The sequence below is a fragment of the Neopsephotus bourkii genome, unplaced genomic scaffold (assembly GCF_033783945.1).
Source record: "Neopsephotus bourkii isolate Nb327-2 ecotype Australia unplaced genomic scaffold, CSIRO-AGI_Nbou_v1 NB_272, whole genome shotgun sequence".
NCBI lineage: Eukaryota > Metazoa > Chordata > Aves > Psittaciformes > Psittacidae > Neopsephotus > Neopsephotus bourkii.
Window position 1 is genome coordinate 1,199,114 of NW_026900781.1, and position 20,100 is coordinate 1,219,213.

The 20,100-nt window shown below is 43.3% G+C and overlaps 1 protein-coding gene and 1 pseudogene across 1 annotated transcript; both read right to left on the reverse strand.

The window, feature by feature from the left end:
- Positions 1 to 457: 457 nt before the first annotated feature.
- On the reverse strand, positions 458 to 6,732 carry LOC133208475 (probable 2-ketogluconate reductase). Its single transcript, XM_061346352.1, has 6 exons — positions 6,602 to 6,732; positions 5,733 to 6,117; positions 4,719 to 4,890; positions 3,062 to 3,240; positions 2,423 to 2,519; positions 458 to 1,209 (listed from the first exon to the last, which is right to left on the reverse strand). The coding sequence occupies exons 2-6, from the start codon at positions 6,112 to 6,114 to the stop codon at positions 1,056 to 1,058; spliced, it is 984 nt and encodes a 327-aa protein (XP_061202336.1). The 5' UTR covers positions 6,115 to 6,117; positions 6,602 to 6,732; the 3' UTR covers positions 458 to 1,055.
- Positions 6,733 to 8,405: 1,673 nt separating this feature from the next.
- On the reverse strand, positions 8,406 to 19,993 carry LOC133208421 (probable 2-ketogluconate reductase; annotated as a pseudogene).
- Between the last annotated feature and the right edge of the window lie 107 nt (positions 19,994 to 20,100).

Consider the following 20,100-nt stretch of genomic DNA (forward strand, 5'->3'; position numbering starts at 1 on the left):
GTGGCCCCGCCTGCTCGGGGAGCCTCATGTACACACACAGCCAAGCCCCGTGCAGGTATAGCTGAGCAGGGGCTGTGTTATTAGGGTGGGTGAGATATCTGGGAAGTGAAACTAAGGCTGGTTGCTACGTTTCCATTAAGGGCTGCCCCAGTAAGACCTTGCAAACTGCTCCCCAAAGGTAAACATTGCTGCTGGAGGATCAGGAAAGAGCAAGGCCATCAGCTCGACACAGGTTGCTGTGCCATGTAGTTTATCGGTGACACTAGAATACGATTTAACCATCTTTCTATTTGATGTAATGTTGATAGGCAATTTCAATGGCATTCATAACTGTCATGCTTTAAACCAAGCAGGTTTCTCAGTACCATGCAGCCACTTGCTCACACCCCACCTCCCTTTCCCCCCGTCCAGGCAGGATGGGGAGGAGAACTGAAAGAATGTGAAACCCACATGCAGGTTGAGATATGAACAGTTTAATAACTAAAGTACAACAGAACAGTACTAATAATAATGATAAGGAAAATAACAAGGGGAGAGAATTAAAACTAAAATGGAAAAGGAAAAACCCCAATAAACACAAGTGATGCACAATGCAATTGCTCACCAACGGCCAACTGATACTCAGCCCAACCTGAGCAGTCATCAGTCCCTTCCAGGTGACACCCTGCAGTTTATATTCTGGGCATGACGTGCTGTGGTATGGAATCCCCTTTGGCTGGTTTGGGTCAGGTGTCCTGTCTCTGCTCCCTCCCAGCTTCTTGTGCCCCTCCTCAATGGCAGAGTGTGAGAGACTGAAAAGTCATGATCAGGATAAGTGCTACTGAGCAACAACTAAAACATCAGGGTGTTATCAGCATTGTTCTCACACTAAAGCCAAACCACAGCACTGCACCAGCTACTAGGAAAGAAATTAACTCTATCCCAGCTGAATCCTGAACAATTATACATTTGATCTGTATATACACACCAGGGATAATTGCATGAAGAGTGATCAAATTATGGTTTCATCACACCAGGACAAACACTAATGACAATAACATTAAATGCAGGCCGCTTTACAGTAATACTTCATTAGGGATAGGAAGACCTGTAAGACCTGCTTGTATGCTTTCTGTCATGTTTTCCATCATTAGGCGGCGTGTCTTTTTGGTGGCGCTTCCAATGTGAGGAGTTATTATAATATTCTTCAGCTTTAACAAGGGGTGATCCCTGGAAAAGCGAAATAAGTATTCAGCCAGTCACTCACAGAGCATTCATCTGTTATTTCATCACCTTGAGGCAGCCAGGGAAGTGTTTAAAATAATAATGAAGAATAAACCTTGACACGCTTGTGAGGTGGGCTGATGCCAACCTCATGAAGTTTAACCATGACAAGTGCAAGGTCCTACACCTGGGTCGGAGCAATCCCAGACACAGCTACAGGCTGGGCAGAGAAGAGATTCAGAGCAGCCCTGCGGAGAAGGACTTGCAGGTGCTGGTCGATGAGAAAATGAACATGAGCCGGCTTCAGTGTGCGCTTGCAGCCCAGAAAGCCAACTGTATCCTGGGCTGCATCAAAAGGAGTGTGACCAGCAGGTCGAAGGGGGTGACCTGCCCCTCTACTCTGCTCTCGTGAGACCTCACTTGGAGTATTGTGTGCAGTTCTGCTGTCCTCAACATAAAAAGGACATGGAACTGTTGGAACAAGTCCAGAGTAGGGCCAGAAGGATGATCAGGGGACTGGAGCACCTCCCATATGAAGATAGGCTGAGAAAGTTGGGGCTGTTCAGCCTGGAGAAGAGAAGGCTGCGTGGAGACTTCATAGTAGCCTTGCAGTATCTGAAGGGGGCCTATAGCGATGCTGGGGAGGGACTCTTCATTAGGGACTGTAGTGATAGGACAAGGGGTAATGGGTAAAAACTTAAACAGGGGAAGTTTAGATTGGATATAAGGAGGAAATTCTTTCCTGTTAGGGTGGTGAGGCACTGGAATAGGTTGCCTAGGGAGGCTGTGAATGCTCCATCCCTGGCAGTGTTCAAGACCAGGTTTGGACGGGGCCTTAGGTGATATGGTTTAGAGCGAGGTATCCCTGCCCATGGCAGGGAGGTTGGAACTTGATGATCTGAAGGTGCTTTCCAACCCTAACTATTCCATGATTCTATAAAAAATAATTGCATCACCAAAGCATACTCAGAGGAGTTCAAACTGCTGCCTTGCTTGTGGGTTTTTTATGCAACAAATCCTCCAAATGAGTCACTGTGAAATTTGCTTGGCTAGAACGGAACGACTGGGGACATTGTTTTGGTAGGACCAGTGCACGTCCATCATGTACTCCTGCTAACAAAATTGTGTAACTTCTCATATGCTCACAAACTTGTACTTAGTTTGAACCACGAACCACATACATACACTCATTTACACTTCACCTAAATACACCTCCTACCTTGGCAAAGGTTCAGGATATGTCACATCCAGAGCAGCTGCCTTAATAACTTTCTTTTGAAGGGCTTCCACCAAAGCATCCTGATCCACAACCAGACCTGGGTTACAGTAAGAAAGATACTCTTGTTTTCATCTTTCATACTGTCCTCTCACCATCCTTTTGGGCACGGTGGTCACGCGTACAGCAGGGCCAGCGATGTTCACAAAGCAGAAGTGGCAGCAGGGGGAGTGTGGTGAAGTTGGAGGAGGAAGCTTGGGTACTTGCAGTGGAGTTGGACAGGAATTTTAAAATGCACAATAAAGTGAAATACAGTGCCAGATCTCAGAGTGGGCTGTGCCACTGTGATGTATGTTAGCAATAGCACTGCACTAAATAAGTAATAAGCTTAAGCAGGACATTATGCAAGTATACGTGGGCTTCTAACACTCCAAGCTCACTTACATTTTAGAGACCTACTTGCTCAAAATTACAGAATTCTTACAAGTTTTGCTGAGATGTGTCTATGAACATTTAAATAAATCTAGTAATCAAGGCAACTTACCAAAAATTTCAGAATGAGAGACACTTACAGGGCTGGGTTTTCCCAGGACTTTTTATGCCAGCAAACCATAATGCAGTTTTGTTTATTGTGCATCCTACCTCTGCTGATGTTTATCAGAGTAGCTGTGGGTTTCATCAGCTCCAGCTCCCTCTTCCCAATCAGTTTGTGTGTCTGTGGAGTCAGGGTCACAGACAGCAACACAAAATCCGACTGCTGGAGCAAATCATCTATCTTCCTACAGTAAACAGCTCCAACGGCACTTTCTTCTTCCTTGTTTCTGAAAGGAAAAAAAAAAAATTAAGTCCAGCAGTAAGCAATAAGAAAAAAGTTCAGATAAAAGGTTTCTTAATCATTTTCTTCACTCCATAATGCAAAGAAGTTAGACTGTTATCTGACTGAAACTCAGGAAAGAAAAATGTCACACTGTTTCCCACAATACCAAGTGCACTACACACAGTTGTGCAGTCTCTGCCTCTGGGAAGGGCAAGTAAGAAATGCGTGTAAAGAATCGTGTACATAAAGAATCATGCATGCAAGAATCATGTAAATGCACTCAATAAACAATAAATAAATGCATTTGTGTCACAGCTTCTGCTTGCGGTGGGGTTTCTTTTGCAACCCAAAAACAAGACTGATGTTTGACGTGAATTCCCTTGCCTTTGTAAAGTAACTTGTCTGAAAATTACTGAAGGAAGCCACAAGACAGGGATGGGGTTAAGTCTTCTGAGATTTGTTTCAGCAACAGTCAACCTGCTCTGTGTATCAGTGCTGCTTCACTGAAACAACACACTACAGGACCTGCTGATGCATTCCATAAGCATCAGGATGAAGTTGGGGCAAGTACTGCCCAGCTCCCATTAGATTCCCACAAATAAAAAGATGGCAAGGGCCTGATGGGAGTCAGAGCACATGTGAAGGGCACATACACCTCATCTAGACGAAAGCAAACAGGACAGCAAGTCCAGCTCTTCACTGTCAGCTGGCTCTGAAAGGGTGAGATGATGTCTCTGCCTGTGTCCCTCCCTCCCCTAAGTCACAGGAGTTAGAATCATAGAATAGTTAGGGTTGGAAAGGACCTAAAGATCATTTAGTTCCACCCCCCCTGTAACCCACCTTGCACTTGGCATGGTTAAATCCTTTTTAACCATGTTAAAAGTAAAAAGGTGAAATCTGGGAGCTAAATCCTCCCAAATTACTTCTCCTTTCCTCAGTCTATTACAGTGTCACCAACATGACAGGAAGGTCAGGGAGACCAGCGAGATGTACATCTCCCATTCCTTCCTGAGTTTGTTTTGGTATAAATTGGGAAATTAATTACCATCTTGCAGCAGGTATATATGTACTTTGCCACCCCAAATAAAGCAACAGGAATACAGCAGAGGCTTTTTGTCATGGCCTAGAGGACACCACTAGTCCTGGCTGTCCCTGTCCAATCCCCGGGGCTTCCCCACATCCCAGGACCCCATGGCAGCTCCCCATGGTGCTATCAGCTCCTGTCCCAGCGTTTCAGCTCTCCTCAGCCCCTGTCTGGCCTCTGCCGTGTGATCTTGCCTGATGATTTGGACTTTTGTGTGAACCTGGCCATGATCTGTGGCTCTTGCTGCTTCTTGGCACGATATTTAGTAAGAATAATAAAGAGAGACATTGTCTTAATCTTGCACAGAGAAAACAGGAGATCAGTTTGATAGTGAAAGGTACAAACAACGCTTCAAAGCAGTGATAAAATACTTTCCACAGAGATGCAACCTGCTTTACCTCTGATTCCTGTTGTGGTACAATATCTTCATCTCAAAGGCTTTGGCTCTCTGGGCCACTTTGTAGCCAATGGTTCCCATCCCCACGATCCCCAGGGTTGCCCCAGAAACCTCAGCCCCCAGCCAGTCTGCAGGAAAATACTCTGTGCTGGGGGAGACTGCCATCTGATAGCCTTGGAGGAGGGAAAAGATGAAAATGTGTCATGTAAAGGATGTTCTGGCATCAGGTTACTAGTTTTGGGTTGCAGGGCTTTTTTGACTTTTTATCATAAAACAAGGCAGAAGCACAGGAACAGTAACAATCATACAATCATAGAATGGTTTGGGTTGTTATTGTTGTGTTTCTGGACAAGAAGCGGATAATGTTGTACCATTAACATGACATCTGACATTGATTTCTTGCTAAGGATAGAAACATACCCAGCCCCTCTTTGGCAGACAAGGAAGTTAAGGCCAAAGCAGCAATCTCCCTTCGATGTGCAACTGATGAATCAGTTGTATTATCGTCAAGACTTTCAGTAAGGTCAAAATATGGTTCCTATCTGTCTTGTAGAAACAACAAAGTTGGCCCAGAAAAGAAACACAGAGCATGGTGGAGAGATTTCTGGACAGCTTGTGCATAATGCCTCAGATACATGTCAGTTTGGCAAAGGCAGGATTCAAGCCGACTTGAAAATATCTCCTTTCAATTCCCTTTTAGTAAAACTTGAAAAGCAAGGACTGCAGTAAACAAGTAAAGTGAATAAGTGGTCATGGGCTATGGGAGAAGAGGCCTGAATTTAGGGCTGTCTGAAGAAAGAACACACCTACCTTGCTGATATGCCTGTTTGGAAATGGTACACAATGCATGCAAGTTACTGTCAACATGACAGGTTTGTCTTAACTTTTTCCTCATCCCTCTGTTTTCCTTTATTTGTACCTTTAAGCTTACCTTTGCATCAGCACAGGCTTGCTAACTGCTTGTTTTGAAAGGTCACCTTTTCTCAAAAAAGACTAAAACCATTTCAGTTATTACCTTCCACAAGTCTCCTGGAAGATGCCAGCATCAAAGCCATCCCAAAGTCTGCAGTGTCAGTGGAAACAGCAAATGGAGTGTTGGCCACCTTCACACCATAGCTGGACAGGAGCTGGAGGTTCAAGTGATCTATTCCCACTCCAGAGCTTGCAACTATCTTCAAGTTAGGCAAACTCTGGAGCAGCTCTTCATTAATAACTGGTTTGTGATACCACATATAAATAGCTCTGATCTTTTCACTGAGAGATTTCTTGTTTTCAAGATATTCTTTCATGCTGATGAGACGAAAATGTTTCTCCAGAAATTCAACGTGGTCTTCATATACTCCATGCTTCCCTCCTATACAGTCAATGAGCACATAAGGCAGTTCCTGACCCTCCATGGCCTACTAAAGCAATGAGAGACCAAAAAGACATATCCTTAGGAGACCTATTGTACCTTCTTCGAAGAAACAGGAGTTGATTGGCTTCATTATGTGCTGTTTTCCCACTTGATGACAGAGTTGGCTAAAGATACTCACATGCTCAACTTTTATTGCATTCTTCCTGTGTTATTCAGAAGGATGCTCAATCTTTATACTATCTTGTTAATTGTTTCTGGCACACCAGCTATGCTAACACTTAAACAAAAGAGCTACCAAACACTATCCTGATCACTATTCAGTATTTAAAGTCTGAAGTCTTGATAATTTAAGAATGTGACCATGTGAGTGGGCAAGTATCTTTTGGCCCCAACTTGCCAACCATGCAATCATATTAATTAATAAGTATTCCTTATCTCAGGAAAAAGTCTTGCTTAATACAACAGGACTATAATTTGTGAGCTATGAACTTTGGAGTTATCAATTAACTTCCTGAACATAAGTTCACCCATTGTTTTTCCTCGGTCTCCTTCAGTGTCCTGACAACTCTTCACTCTGTCGTCTCTGGAAAGAACCAACTCTTACTATCTCAACTTAAAGACAAGAGACCCCCACGCTGCCTATTTGGGCACTCAGAGCCACAGCATCTGTGGTGCTGAACAGACTACTGCATACGGGGCACACACCAGTGGGCAGCCCTTTCTCCCTGGTTCAGCACGCCGGGACGCGCAGCCCCACGGCAGCTGTAGCAAGGCGCCGCTGCTGCCCACCCACTGCTAGACGGGGGCAGCGCCCCCCTCCTCCCCCATTTCCCCAGCTCCCGGAGCGCGGAGTACCGGCTGCTTTCCCAGCCTTAGGGCGGGCTGAGGCCTTCCTTAAGGCGTCTGCAGTTGTCCCGGTCACCCTGCTCGTGGGACTAGAGGAGCTGGGCCGTGGGCAGCAGGGCTCGCCCCGGCACAGGAGGGCACGGGAGAAATCATGATACTGTCCCCGTCCCGCTCCCAGGCAATTCGAGCGGGGCTCAGAGACCCCGGGAGACACTCGAGCCCCGCAACCCCGGTCCTACCGAAGGTGCTGCCGGCCTCCCGTCGAGGTGCTACGGCGTGGGCAGACGCGGAGGAGAACCGGTGACCCGAGCTGCACACACCATTCACCAGCGGCTAGCCGCGGGGCGGACCGTAGGAGGGCGAGGGCGGAGTGGGGCCGCCCAAGCCGGGGCTGCCAGGCCGGACGTGCGCGCTCCGCGGTGCCGGTCCGGTGCCTGCGGCCGCCCACCAACTTACTTCTGTGGGCCGGCTGTTGGGGTGAAGGGGAAGGAAAGGAGGTGACGGGGGGGGGGGCAAAAGTTGAAGAATCACAAAGTTATTTTGGGTTGGACGGACCTAAAAGTTCATCCAGTTCCAACCCCCTGCCATGGGCAGGGACACCTTCCACCAGACCAGGTTGCTCCAAGACCCATCCAACCTGGCCTTGAACACTGCCAGGGATGGGGCAGCCACAGCTTCTCTGGGCAACCTGTGCCAGGGCCTCACCACCCTCACAGGGAAGAACTTCCCAGTATCCAGAGCACCGGTACCCCCGGCCCGGTGCTCGCTTGCCAGGCCGCAGCAACACCGGCAGCACTGCCTGCCCGCACCAGCGGAGGCAGGGCAGGCCCACCAGCCCGCCCGGCTGCAGACCACCCCGGCCCGGCCTGACCCAGCGCTGCAGAGCTCCCCTTTGCAGCTGCTCTGGCAGTGCCGGCTCCCCCTCGCGGCGCCGCGGCCCGGGCCTGCAGCGACACGGCAGCGGGAGCCGATGAGCGGCTGTGCTGGCCCCGCGGGGGAAGAGAGGGGCCGAGCTGCGGGGAGGCTCATGCGTACACATATCCAAGCCAGGTTATTAAGGTGGGTGAGATGTCTGGGAAGTGAAGGTAAGGCTGGTTGCTGCATTTCCCCAGCAAGGCCTTGCAAACTGCTCCCCAAGGGCAAACACTGCTGCCACAGCATCAGGATGAGCAGGTCCATCAGCCCCACACGGGTCGCTGTGCCATGTAGTTCGTCGGTGACACTAGAATACGATTTAAACGTCCTTCAATTAGCTGTAACGTTGATGGGCATTTTAAAGAGGATGTGAGTGAAAATAATTATATGTCTTACAAAATAAATTACACCAATGTAAGACTCCAGACTTCAGTGTTTCATTGAAGTTCATGACAAAATACGGTGGTTTTCCACACAGAATGGCTTTTGGTAATTTAAATAAATCAAAGCCATTCACTAATGTCATGCTTTAAACCCAGCAGGTATCTCAGTACCATGCAGCCTCTCGCTCACACCCCACCCTCTTTCTTCCCCATCCAGGCAGGATGGGGAGGAGAACTGAAAGAATGTGAAACCCACATGCAGGTTGAGATAAGAACAGTTTAATAACTGAAGTACAACAGAATAGTACTAATAATAATGATAAGGGAAATAACAAGGGGAGAGAATTAAAACTAAAATGGAAAAGGAAAAACCCCAATAAACACAAGTGATGCACAATGCAATTGCTCACCAACTGCCAACTGATACTCAGCCCAACCTGAGCAGTCATCAGTCCCTTCCAGATGACACCCTGCAGTTTATATACTGGGCATGACGTGCTGTAGTATGGAATCCCCTTTGGCTGGTTTGGGTCAGGTGTCCTGTCACTGCTCCCTCCCAGCTTCTTATGCCCCTCCTCACTGGCAGAGCGTGAGAGACTGAAAAGTCATGATCAGGATAAGTGCTACTGAGCAACAACTAAAACATCAGGGTGTTATCAGCATTGTTCTCACACTAAAGCCAAACCACAGCACTGCACCAGCTACTAGGAAAGAAATTAACTCTATCCCAGCTGAAACCTGAACAATTATACATTTGATCTGTATATACACACCAGGGATAACTGCATGAAGAGTGATCAAATTATGGTTTCATCACACCAGGACAAACACTAATGGCAATAACATTAAATGCAGGCTGCTTTACAGTAATACTTCATTAGGGATAGGAAGACCTGTAAGTCCTGCTTATGTGCTGTCATGTTTTCCATCATTAGGCGGCGTGTCTTTTTGGTGGCGCTTCCAATGTGAGGAGTTATTATAATATTCTTCAGCTTTAACAAGGGGTGATCCCTGGAAAAGCAAAATAAGTATTCAGCCAGTCACTCACAGAGCATTCATCTGTTATTTCATCATCTTGAGGCGCCCAGGGAAGTGTTTAAAATAATAATGAAGAATAAAAAATAATTGCATGACCAAAGCATACTCAGAGAAGTTCAAACTGCTGCCTTGCTTGTGGGTTTTTTATGCTACAAATCCTCCAAATGAGTCAGTGTGAAATTTGCTTGGCTAGGACAGAAGGACTGGGGACATTGTTTTGGTAGGACCAGTGCACGTCCATCATGTACTCCTGCTAACAAAATTGTGTAACTTCTCACATGCTCACAAACTTGTACTTAGTTTGAACCACGAACCACATACATACACTCATTTACACTTCACCTAAATACACCTCCTACCTTGGCAAAGGTTCAGGATATGTCACATCCAGAGCAGCTGCCTTAATAACTTTCTTTTGAAGGGCTTCCACCAAAGCATCCTGATCCACAACCAGACCTGGGTTACAGTAAGAAAGATACTCTTGTTTTCATCTTTCATACTGTCCTCTCACCATCCTTTTGGGCACGGTGGTCACACATACAGCAGGGCCAGCGGTGTTCACAAAGCAGAAGTGGCAGCAGGGGGAGTGTGGTGAAGTTGGAGGAGGAAGCTTGGGTACTTGCAGTGGAGTTGGACAGGAATTTTAAAAGGCACAATAAAGTGAAATACAGTGCCAGACCTCAGAGTGGGCTGTGCCACTGTGATGTATGTTAGCAATAGCACTGCACTAAATAAGTAACAAGCTTAAGCAGGACATTATGCACGTATACGCGGGCTTTTAACACTCCAAGCTCACTACAGGGGCAGTGCCCCTGTCCTCACCCATTTTGCCAGCCATCGGAGAGTGGAGTAGCGGCTGCTTTCTGAGCCTTACGGCAGGTTGAGCCCTTCCTTAAGGCATTTGCAGTTGTCCCAGTGACCCTGCTCATGGGAGTGGAGGAGCTGGGCTGTGGGCAGCAGGGCTCAGCCCGACACAGGAGGGCATGGGGTAGTCTGCCATCTTTGAACACTGCCAGGGATGGGGCAGCCACAGGTTCTCTGGGCAACCTGTACCAGGGCCTCACCACCCTCACAGGGAAGAACTTCTTCCTCAGATCCCATCTCCATCTCCCTTCTGTCAGTTTAAAGCCATTCCCCCTTGTCCTGTCCCTACCTGGCCTTGTCAAAAGCCCCTCTCAAGATTTCTTGTTTGGAATCTGCTCTGAGATCACTGAGCCTTCTCCAGGCTGAACCAGCTGAACTCTCTCAGTCTGTCTTGATAGGAGAGGTGCTATATGTATTGTGTTTCTAAGCTGCTAATGATATCAGAATAATCAGGAAATTTGCATTAACATCAAGCATGCTGGTTCTTTGCATACTATCTCTGAATACCAGCTATGGTATGGTCTCTGTTGGTCATGACATTATTTGCATGTGAGTTAATGTGGCACAAAGAATCAGTTGACTTTGATGGGCAGACAGCGGTGACAGATTTCACTGAACACATTAAGGTCTTTTCCTTCATATAATAGCCAGCCCTTATGTGCTGTTGTCTCTCCTGTACTGCTTTGCAAAATAATGGATTACAAAATCGTGCCTTCTTGAATTCTATCAAACACATTTTGATATGCTCAACATCAAGGCAATCAAATTTAACACCAAATCCTCTATAAAATGACTAATGGAAAGATAAAGCATAATAAAATGTTGTAATAATTATACCAAAGTATAAATGGTTCTAATTATCTTGGTGATGATTTTTGAGTATCAGTTTCTTACATGGATTTGAAGTTCAGACAAGTTAAAGCAAAAATTCATTACCTAGCAAGATCAAATCACAGCATGTTAACTGGATTCTCAGGTATACTTGAATTTTCCCCTGTAAAAAACCTCGGACAAACCCATTCACATCAACTGCTTCCAAGTTTGCTGAAAGACGTAATGGGTAATCCTTTAACTTACTGCTCATGTTACAGTACCTGAGACCAGAGGACCATTGTAAAGCCCTGTCAAAGATCCAAGTCATTCTTGCCATGAATCAAGGAAGAACGTCTACCATATTTTAGTAGTGAAGGTTAAAAAAAACCTCCCAACTTTGGAAGGACTACATGGTCGTTTTTCCCTCTGCATATCAAATCAACAAATTTGAATGAACAAAATGAAGGAGGACTTAGAGGAGGTAAAAAAATAATAGTCAAAGGAATGTTACTCCTTTTGTAAGCAAAAATTCAGGACATACGTATCAAATGGCAAGAAAATGGATGTGTTATGTGGTTCTATGTGGAGAGTAACAGATGGTTTCAAAGTTTTTTTGTGTAACTTGAACATCTAATTTTCACATTATGGTTCAGCTGATATATCTCTGTAAGTAATGTATCTGTATAGCAACATGTGTGACAGAAGAGGTCAGGGAGCTATTTATAGTAGGAGTGATTGAAGACCTATTCAAATTACTGAGGCACAGAATGTCACAGTGTGGGCAGCAACCAAATCACAGTTACCACAAGTCAAGTGTGATGAAGGTAAACCAAGATGACAGTTACACCAGTGCACTATCATGTTCTAAGTAGATTTAATTTGTAGAGTACCTTATAGACCACCATGTAGTATGTGAAGCTGAATTACATAGTGTTGCAGTGTTCATTTTTTATTATAGAAGGGGATCTATTATACCAGTATTGTGACAGAGTTCTCTGAAATACATGTCTGTGGGTGTGAGGAAAGAGGTGATGCGCAGTCTGTGATCTTCATTCCCATAATTAAATACTGCTGTTGGTGTCCATGTGATACTGCAGGGCAAACAGATGCCTGCAGTGTCAGTAAGTCGCTTGCATAATAATTGTTTCTTAGGATTGTTTCTAAGAACCTTTGAAGTATTGTATTAGCCCAAAAGACTTTTGCATAATATAATGTGTACATTTCCCAGGTGGAATGTACAGACTAGCTTAAACATGAAATTGGACGAGGACATGCATTTTCCATGTCTATGCTATGTGTCATAAAGCAATATTATACAGAATCACACAGTGGTCTGGGTTGGAAGAGACCTTAAAGCTCATCCAGTTCCAACCCCCCTGCCATGGACAGGGACACTTTCCACTAGACCAGGTTGCTGTGATCAGGATTCATAGGACACAAAAAGTAGAGGCAGGAAATCTGCATTCATGGGTTTGACGTTTCAGGCAAGGCTAACCCAAGCGATGCATTTGTTTTCACTGGCTCTAAACCATCATGAAATGTTATCACTAACCCATCTATTTGCCATAGACAAGGTCAGCTTTCCCATTAGAATACTTTAGCAGCACTTTATTCCAGATCAAATACTCTTCACTCATCAAAATGTTTAAAACATTAATACAAATCTGAATTAATGGAGTGAACTGTAATTCATCTGGGACTAGCAGATGTTCAGGATGGGTGCAGGTAAACTAACTGATAAGTAGAAGGACAGGATGATTGCTACGTCTGTAATGTTAATTAAGTTGGTGCTTCAAAGACTGCCAGAGTTATGAAGACTGTTGGGAGAAGTAAACGACCCCCAAAGACCACCATCACATTTCTGCATGCATGGGGGAAACTTTCTGGAAAATGATGTAATTCATGTGTAGCCTCATTAATATGTATGTATGCCCAGTGACTATGTAAAGATGGCCTGTGTAGCAATACGATGAATACACGTTAGGAGGAGCTATACCCCTTGTCTCCCTGCACCACAATAAAGAATACTTGCTTGTCAGCTTGAAAACTTTGTTGGTGAGTTTGTTCCTGGGGTTTTCTCCGCATCACAAGTGATGATTTTCTGTCTGTGGAATGCCAAATAGTGACTATCTTCAGCAAGTAAAAGGAAGTGGAAATGGCTCTGTAAAGATGTGTGAGACTATAGGCAAAATCCTAGCTGCACTTAATGGCAACTTTGCTATCAATTTTACTGATAAATTATCATACTATTCATAAAGTCATACTATATAATAAAATGCATAGCACTGTCACTTTGAGTTGTGTACTGGTTTACTTGTCTTTTGGACTTGTATTAAGACAACAGAGAGTACATAAACACAACAGAGAGGACAGCAGACTGTTTCTTACAAAGCTTTAGTGAGGTGGATAAACATTCTTCTGTTGAAAGAGTACTTTTTCCTGTGGAATTTGAATGATTAATTGTAATACAGGTGCTATTTCTAATGGAGGATAAGCCATGGGATTTTGATTTTTTCTATTATAGTAATTGCAGTAACAGTAGTGAAGCTCCCTGTTGTATCTTGTTTCAAATATAGTTATTCTTGTGAATATCCAGAAGCAGTGATACAAACCACAGATTTTTATTTTAATGCTGTATGTGTTTTTATAGACTTTTGTGTTCCCACTAATTTACAGAATGGTGCTGGAAGCTTAGAGAGCTCCAGGTGTATGTCCAAATATTTGTAGAAAGCTGAAAATCTGGAGGTAGACTGCACATAAATTTAGCATTACAAACATGGCAGCATGTTCATCTTGAAGACTAATTTTCCTTAGTGCTAGTTATCTAAAATGTCTTCCAAAATGCAGTCTGCTTTAAATAGATTCTGAGTACACTTCTGAAAGCTGACTTTTACCTCAGCATTCTGTGTCTCAGGAGCTAGTTTAAATGAAGACTTCCACATGGAAAGTCAGTAATATTTTCAGCCACAAAGCTTACTTTGTTGGTTTTGATAGCTAATAGAATGGGAACAAAGTGGATTATGTAGTCTAAAATGACATTTTCTTTAGGACTATGTAACCTACCAAGAAGTGCAGTTGTGAGGAAATAAAAATGTAACAGCTGGTTTTTAATGACATGTGAGAGACCAAGCCAGGGCTTTTCATTCCCACTTGGAACAGGCTTCTCTCAGTGCGCAAAACGTAAGAATAAAAACTTTTAAAGCTGATAGGGGGGAAGAGAATAAAGAGAGCTGTGATATTCTTCCGCACATCAGCTACGGAGCACTTCACAAGGTATGGGTAGGCAACGAAGAGCTGCTAGTATGTTTTCAATTGCTTCCTCTGTTATGTACATTATCTGCTTTAATGCCATGGTGAGGCATAATGACTTTATTTAATTGGAACAATGTATGCTATCTGGGAGAAAGGAAAAAAGATAAGTATCTACTGTTGTTCATCCAAATAAAGAGAAATCCAACTTTAGATTTTGCACTGTATTCATACATAATGTTATTTAAATATAAATTTACAAGTTTCACTTACATCCACAGAACCTGATAACTTGTGTTAGCTAAGTTTGGACATTAAAAGTACACGCAAAAAGTTTATACTGGACTCTTTTGTCCAGAAACAGACTTTTGTCATTAGATAGGAATTTGAACTATGTCAGAAGAGAGATTAAGCCCTCCTGATACATTAACCCTACACAATGGTCTGAGCTACACTTACGCAATTCAGATAATGGATAGTGATGTCCTGGCACACAGATATGACCAAATATCCCCCAGGCCAAAATGCCATCAAAGTTAACTACATGAAACACCATTCTAGTAAAGGTGTGTTTTTACAGAAGTAGCCTTTGGGCCCAAAAGATACGCTGTACTTCAGCCTTGTATTGGGGAAACAAGCCTGTTGGGAGGGGCAATGCAGCAGGTCCAAGAAGGGAAGACTCCAGTAGTTTCCACCCATTCATGGCAAGTTGCACTTTCAGTTAAAGCAATCTGTAAGTGAAGCACTGCTGCAGCTTGCTATGGTGATTCTATGGAGGGTGTTTAATACTCCCTGAGGCACGCAGGCCCCCTCCTGCTGTTTTCTGGCACCTGGCCTTCCTTTTAGCCTGTTATCGAATCCAACATCTGGGCTTGCATCCCATTTATATTCATGGCTCACACATCCTTTCTGAGAAATAAGCAGAGATGGCAGTGGTTCCAGGTACCTGACATCCAAAGAAGAGGCCCCTGTAGCACCTCAAGATTACCAGTCTGCATAGCAGTTACCAGTGGATATTGGTCAACTGCTACACCTCGTTTTGAATAAGAATGTCTCTGAGTGCCATTTGCAAGTAATAATCTGAGAATGAAAAGAGAATAGAAGGTGAGAGAGAGGAATTTCTGCCATGCCTGATCTGTCCTTGGTGTATGGATCAGGCGTGCAGTGGATGCAGGGAGGTGCTGCATGTAACACAACTGGAGACAGCTCATACTTTCTTGTCAGGCCAGTCAACGGTTCTGAAGGACACCTCAGCTGATATCAGTAAGAGGAGCTGTGCTCTCTTTCCTCAATCAGACTATGAGTCTGAGGTGTCAGGCTTGCCATCACCATTACATAATCTGCCTGCTGGAACAAGTTGTCTATCGTATCACAGTAAGAGGCACTGACAGGTTGCTCCTCTTGCTCTTTCCTGGTGGGGAAAAAAGGGATCACACAGTATTTCAGGGCATCAGTCATGAAAATATTTTCTTCAGTGATATCACTGGTATACAAAATAAGGGATCTGATTACCACAGTCATGTAGCAAAGAGGAGGCAAACAAAGATGGATTTAGTTTCAGCTGGCTGTTTAGGCCCTTCTGGAAGACTCCATGGTCTACAGCAGGGGATGGATTGCATGCCTGCATCTCAGCCACTGCAGTGCGGGGCCCAGGGCTTTCTTTTAAAGTCTGCAAGTGGACTAAGGATAAGCACTGGAACAGATGGCAGCACATGGTCCATTCTCCAGGATCCCCTGTGGGGAAAGTGCACCTCAGGGGCTGCAGTAATCACTCAAACCATAGTAGTGGTATTCGCCAGAACTCATCTGTCTGAACACTAAGCATGCTATTGGTTCTCATCCTGTTGTCACCCTCCAGTGAACCTGCCATTTTCTGATGAGTGGAATCAGCAAGGCAGCTCTTTGTCATGCTCCAGGCTGCCCCAGGGCTTTCACAAAACAGTGTTCAACACAAAAATTTATCAAAGCAGAGATTTTTAGTTTGAACTTTTCACAATCAAAAGGAATACTTGTCATTTCTCCTGTTCTTTGTAAATCTATCTGAGTGAACTTTTGGAACTAAAGAAGCAATGATAGGATATTGTGTGTACAAACTTCTGCTCCAGGCTGCATGAGAACAGCTTTGAATTATCTCCTCCTTAACCTATAAATAAAGAGTTACACTAAGAAAATAACTTCAGTGGAACTTTGGACCATGTATCTCCTAACACATGCATTTTATTGTTTTCTTTCAGTGTCCAGGTCAACAACCAGAGATTAAGCGAGTGAAGAAATAACTGGAACTTCAGCCAGTTTTGCAGCATGCAGAGTGCATCTCACTTCAGCACATAAGCTTGAACTGTAAATGTGCTTTAAAATAAGCAGGTTTTTCATTTCTGTTCTACTGTGTTGCACAGTCTGCATATGCAGAAAATCACTGAAAGCCACATGTACTTGCACTGCAGCTTGTCTCTTTCAGTCAGGGAGGAGTAAAAGTCTCTCAGGGTAGATCACAGTTTCTAGCAGTAAACATTTATTCTGCTTGTTGGCTGCACCTTGCCTGATTGCCTTGAGCTGTACATGGGGGTCTTGCTCACCTTTACACTGAAGAGCCCCTGTGCTATTTTCTCTTAGAAATGATAATTTTTGTAATGTCGTAGGTACCTAATACATCCTCTTTCTCTGCCACATGTGTGTGACATTCCCATTTATTCTCACCATACTGCAGAAAGCCTTCTGATGTAATCTCCCCTAAAAGTTCTTTGCTGCTTTAAACTAGAAAAATATTGCCCTGTTCTGCACCAACAGTTAATTATTGCCAGTAACACCACCATGTTTGGAAATGTTATGTGAAAATAACACTAGATACAGGATTTGCTATTTAGACTAAGTACAGGGTTTCTGTTCACCTCTGCCATTCACCTTGGAAAGAGAAGTGTGACTTCCTTAAAAATCACTACTCAGTAATTTCCATGATTATCTGTTAAACCTGCAAAATTCTGTATAGTTCTACAACACAGAAAATACACTTACATGCAGACACAGCACTTACCAGTCTGCTATCAAGGTGATATTTTGGTTTTCTCATATTGCCAGCTCTTCTAAAACATAAGCAGAATATTATGAAAGTATCAAAAAACACCTCAGGATAAAACATAGTCATGCCAGGGCAGAGCTATCAGAAACGCCACCAGGGACTGTTTATGTAGATGGAACAAGAAATTAATCACACTTTTAAATTATCTCCTCCTTCTGAGGTAGAAACAAATTTAGGGTGAGGCAAGTCTAACCAAGCCACGGGTCGGTCTATTTGTGAAAATGGCAAGAAAAAATTGTGGATGCTGCTACTAGCAGAAACTGGAGCAAACTGCCTTGTTGCTCTCATGCCCTTTAAATTCCCCTATTCTGCACAAATCCATTTCAGTCCCTGAGAATATACTTATGCCTCTGTCAGGCCTAGCTTTCAGCATATACCCTTACTGTGATCCATTGCTGCCTCCCACACTCTCATTTCTTCTTCCAGCCTGGGATTGCAGCTATCATCTGATCTTTGGCATCCCCCACTTTTGGTCTGTAACAATGTAATGATATCACATCAAGAAGCATGTCTGCTATCAGCCAAATGTCATAGTCACTGAAGAAGGTGATGAAATTAAAAGTTTTCATATGTAGGAAGCACACTTCAATGTGCTTTTCACCTGAAACGAAGTCCACAGCCATATTTCTTCTAAAAAAAATGTATTCCAGCTTCTAAGGACACTTGGTCCACAAAGCAAAACACTGTATTTGAATCAAACACGTTTAAATTCTGCCAGGTATTTTCAACCCAGGCTGGTGACCTGTGAAAACTGAACTCATACGATTATATTTATGCTTTGTTGAAATATATGTTATCTATGTTTGTGTATAATGTAATAATTTTATATATTTATTATATATAAAATATGTAAAAATATCAATTGTTCTATGCGGTAACCCAACATACTGAGATTTTCACATTTACGTGTAACTACATGCACTGCATATAATTGTAGAAAAAGTCAAGTTACTGGTAGGTAGATCTTGCATGATCTTTAGAAGCCACAAAACAATTGACATGTTACCTTCCACTAGTCAATCTGCTGTGCTGTTGGAAACAGCACGTGGAGCATGAGGCATCTTCTCGCCAAAGCTAGCTACAAGTTTCAGATCCAGGAGATCCATCCATGCCCCTGAATTCACAATCACTTTCAAGTTTGGCAGACTCTGAAGGAGCTCTTGGGCAATGACTGGTTTGTGCCACCACAAATAGATTGCTTGGACCTTTTTGCTCATATGCCGTTTTCAAGGTACTCCTTCATTATGAAGATGTAGAAATATTTCTTCAGGAACACCACATGGACATCCCATGTATGCCACCAATTTAATTCACTAAAAGCCCAGGTAGCTCTCCTGCTCCCATGATCTGCACAAAAAAGAAGGACACAAAGTATCAGAAGAAAGACATTTTTTTTCCCAAAACATTTTAAAGAATAATCACTTTCATGTCCTGTTTCATGACACCTGTGACGAGATCTTATAAGCCATGTATTTAGATAGGGAAGTAAACAAGAAAGACAAGAAAGCAGTTATTTTAAGTATACTACCAATTATACACACACACATGGGTATTCACATAATCCAAGTCTGAACAAGTTCTGTCCCTCATGGTCTGTAAGGTTTTGTATCATTGCCAACAGGCTCATAACACACAATTATTTCTCATTAAATACTTAGTTTCAGACCGTCCATATTCTGGTGCAACAGATCTCCTTCCTTACCCTGAAAACACAAATTACAATGTTTAAGTAGTTTAGAAAAATGTTGGACCAAATCCAGTTTGTGAAAACCAACTGCACAGCTTCATCATGAACTTTGAGTTACCGGGTTAATTTTTAAATGCTTCCTTGCAGAGATTTTTGCAGCTTCCAGTCCTCGAAGAGACACCAGTGACTTTTGAACTGCAGTGCCTTCTCCTGAGGCTATCATGAATTAACAAAATAACAGATACTTAGGCACATGTTTTCCAAGAAGGACTTATGCACTCAGTTTAAAATCTGTTTTTTATTCAGGAATTGCTGACCATCTGTTTGTCAGAGGGTTGTGAATTGACAGACTGAAAAAAAAAAACCCCAACCAAACATTTACAGCTACCATTGATTTTCCATAGGAATTTTTGGAAGAGCAGCACAGAGAGCTGTTCAAGGGCTGAAGATCTTGGAATCCCACATAGCAACACTTGCTACTGTTTTGTTAGCAGCTTTTCACTATTTCACTGAATGTCTAATGTAGGTCTGTTTACAATTCCCATGCTAAAACTTAATTTTACCATCCCTTCAAGAAGCCTGACCATACTGCAGCATAATGGAAAGGCTTCCTGGTTTTATGGAGGTGACAAACATTTACTGTTTTCTGACTGTTGCTTGCTCATGAGAAAAAGAATGTAAGAAAAAACTTGGCGCTGGGCTGCAAGTTAGGACTGATCCCTAATTCTGCTTTAGGCTATACCCTCACCCCAATGATTTCAGTGGTGGATCTATCTTTGTTTTATGGCCAGTCAAGATAAAATCATCATCTTTGGATGAAACTAAATCTCTTGGAATTTGCCTTTCAAAGGATCTCCTCAGGAAAATCAAAGATACACTTTCAGTGATTGGCTTTGCTTTGATGTAACATGTAGATGCATCAGAACTCTTCTTGCATTAGAAAATATTAGGCCTATAATCATTTCAAAGGAGTCTGCTTCCTTTAGTGTTTTGGTATAAAAACATTGCAATATTGGCTGAAAAGTGTCTCAGGATACAGTCAAATTTCAGCAGGGAATTAATGCTTAATTCACCCTTAATGTATTTGAGAGTGTTACACAAACTACTTGATGTACTTGCTTATCATTATGTAGCAGCAAGTACTAGAACACAGGT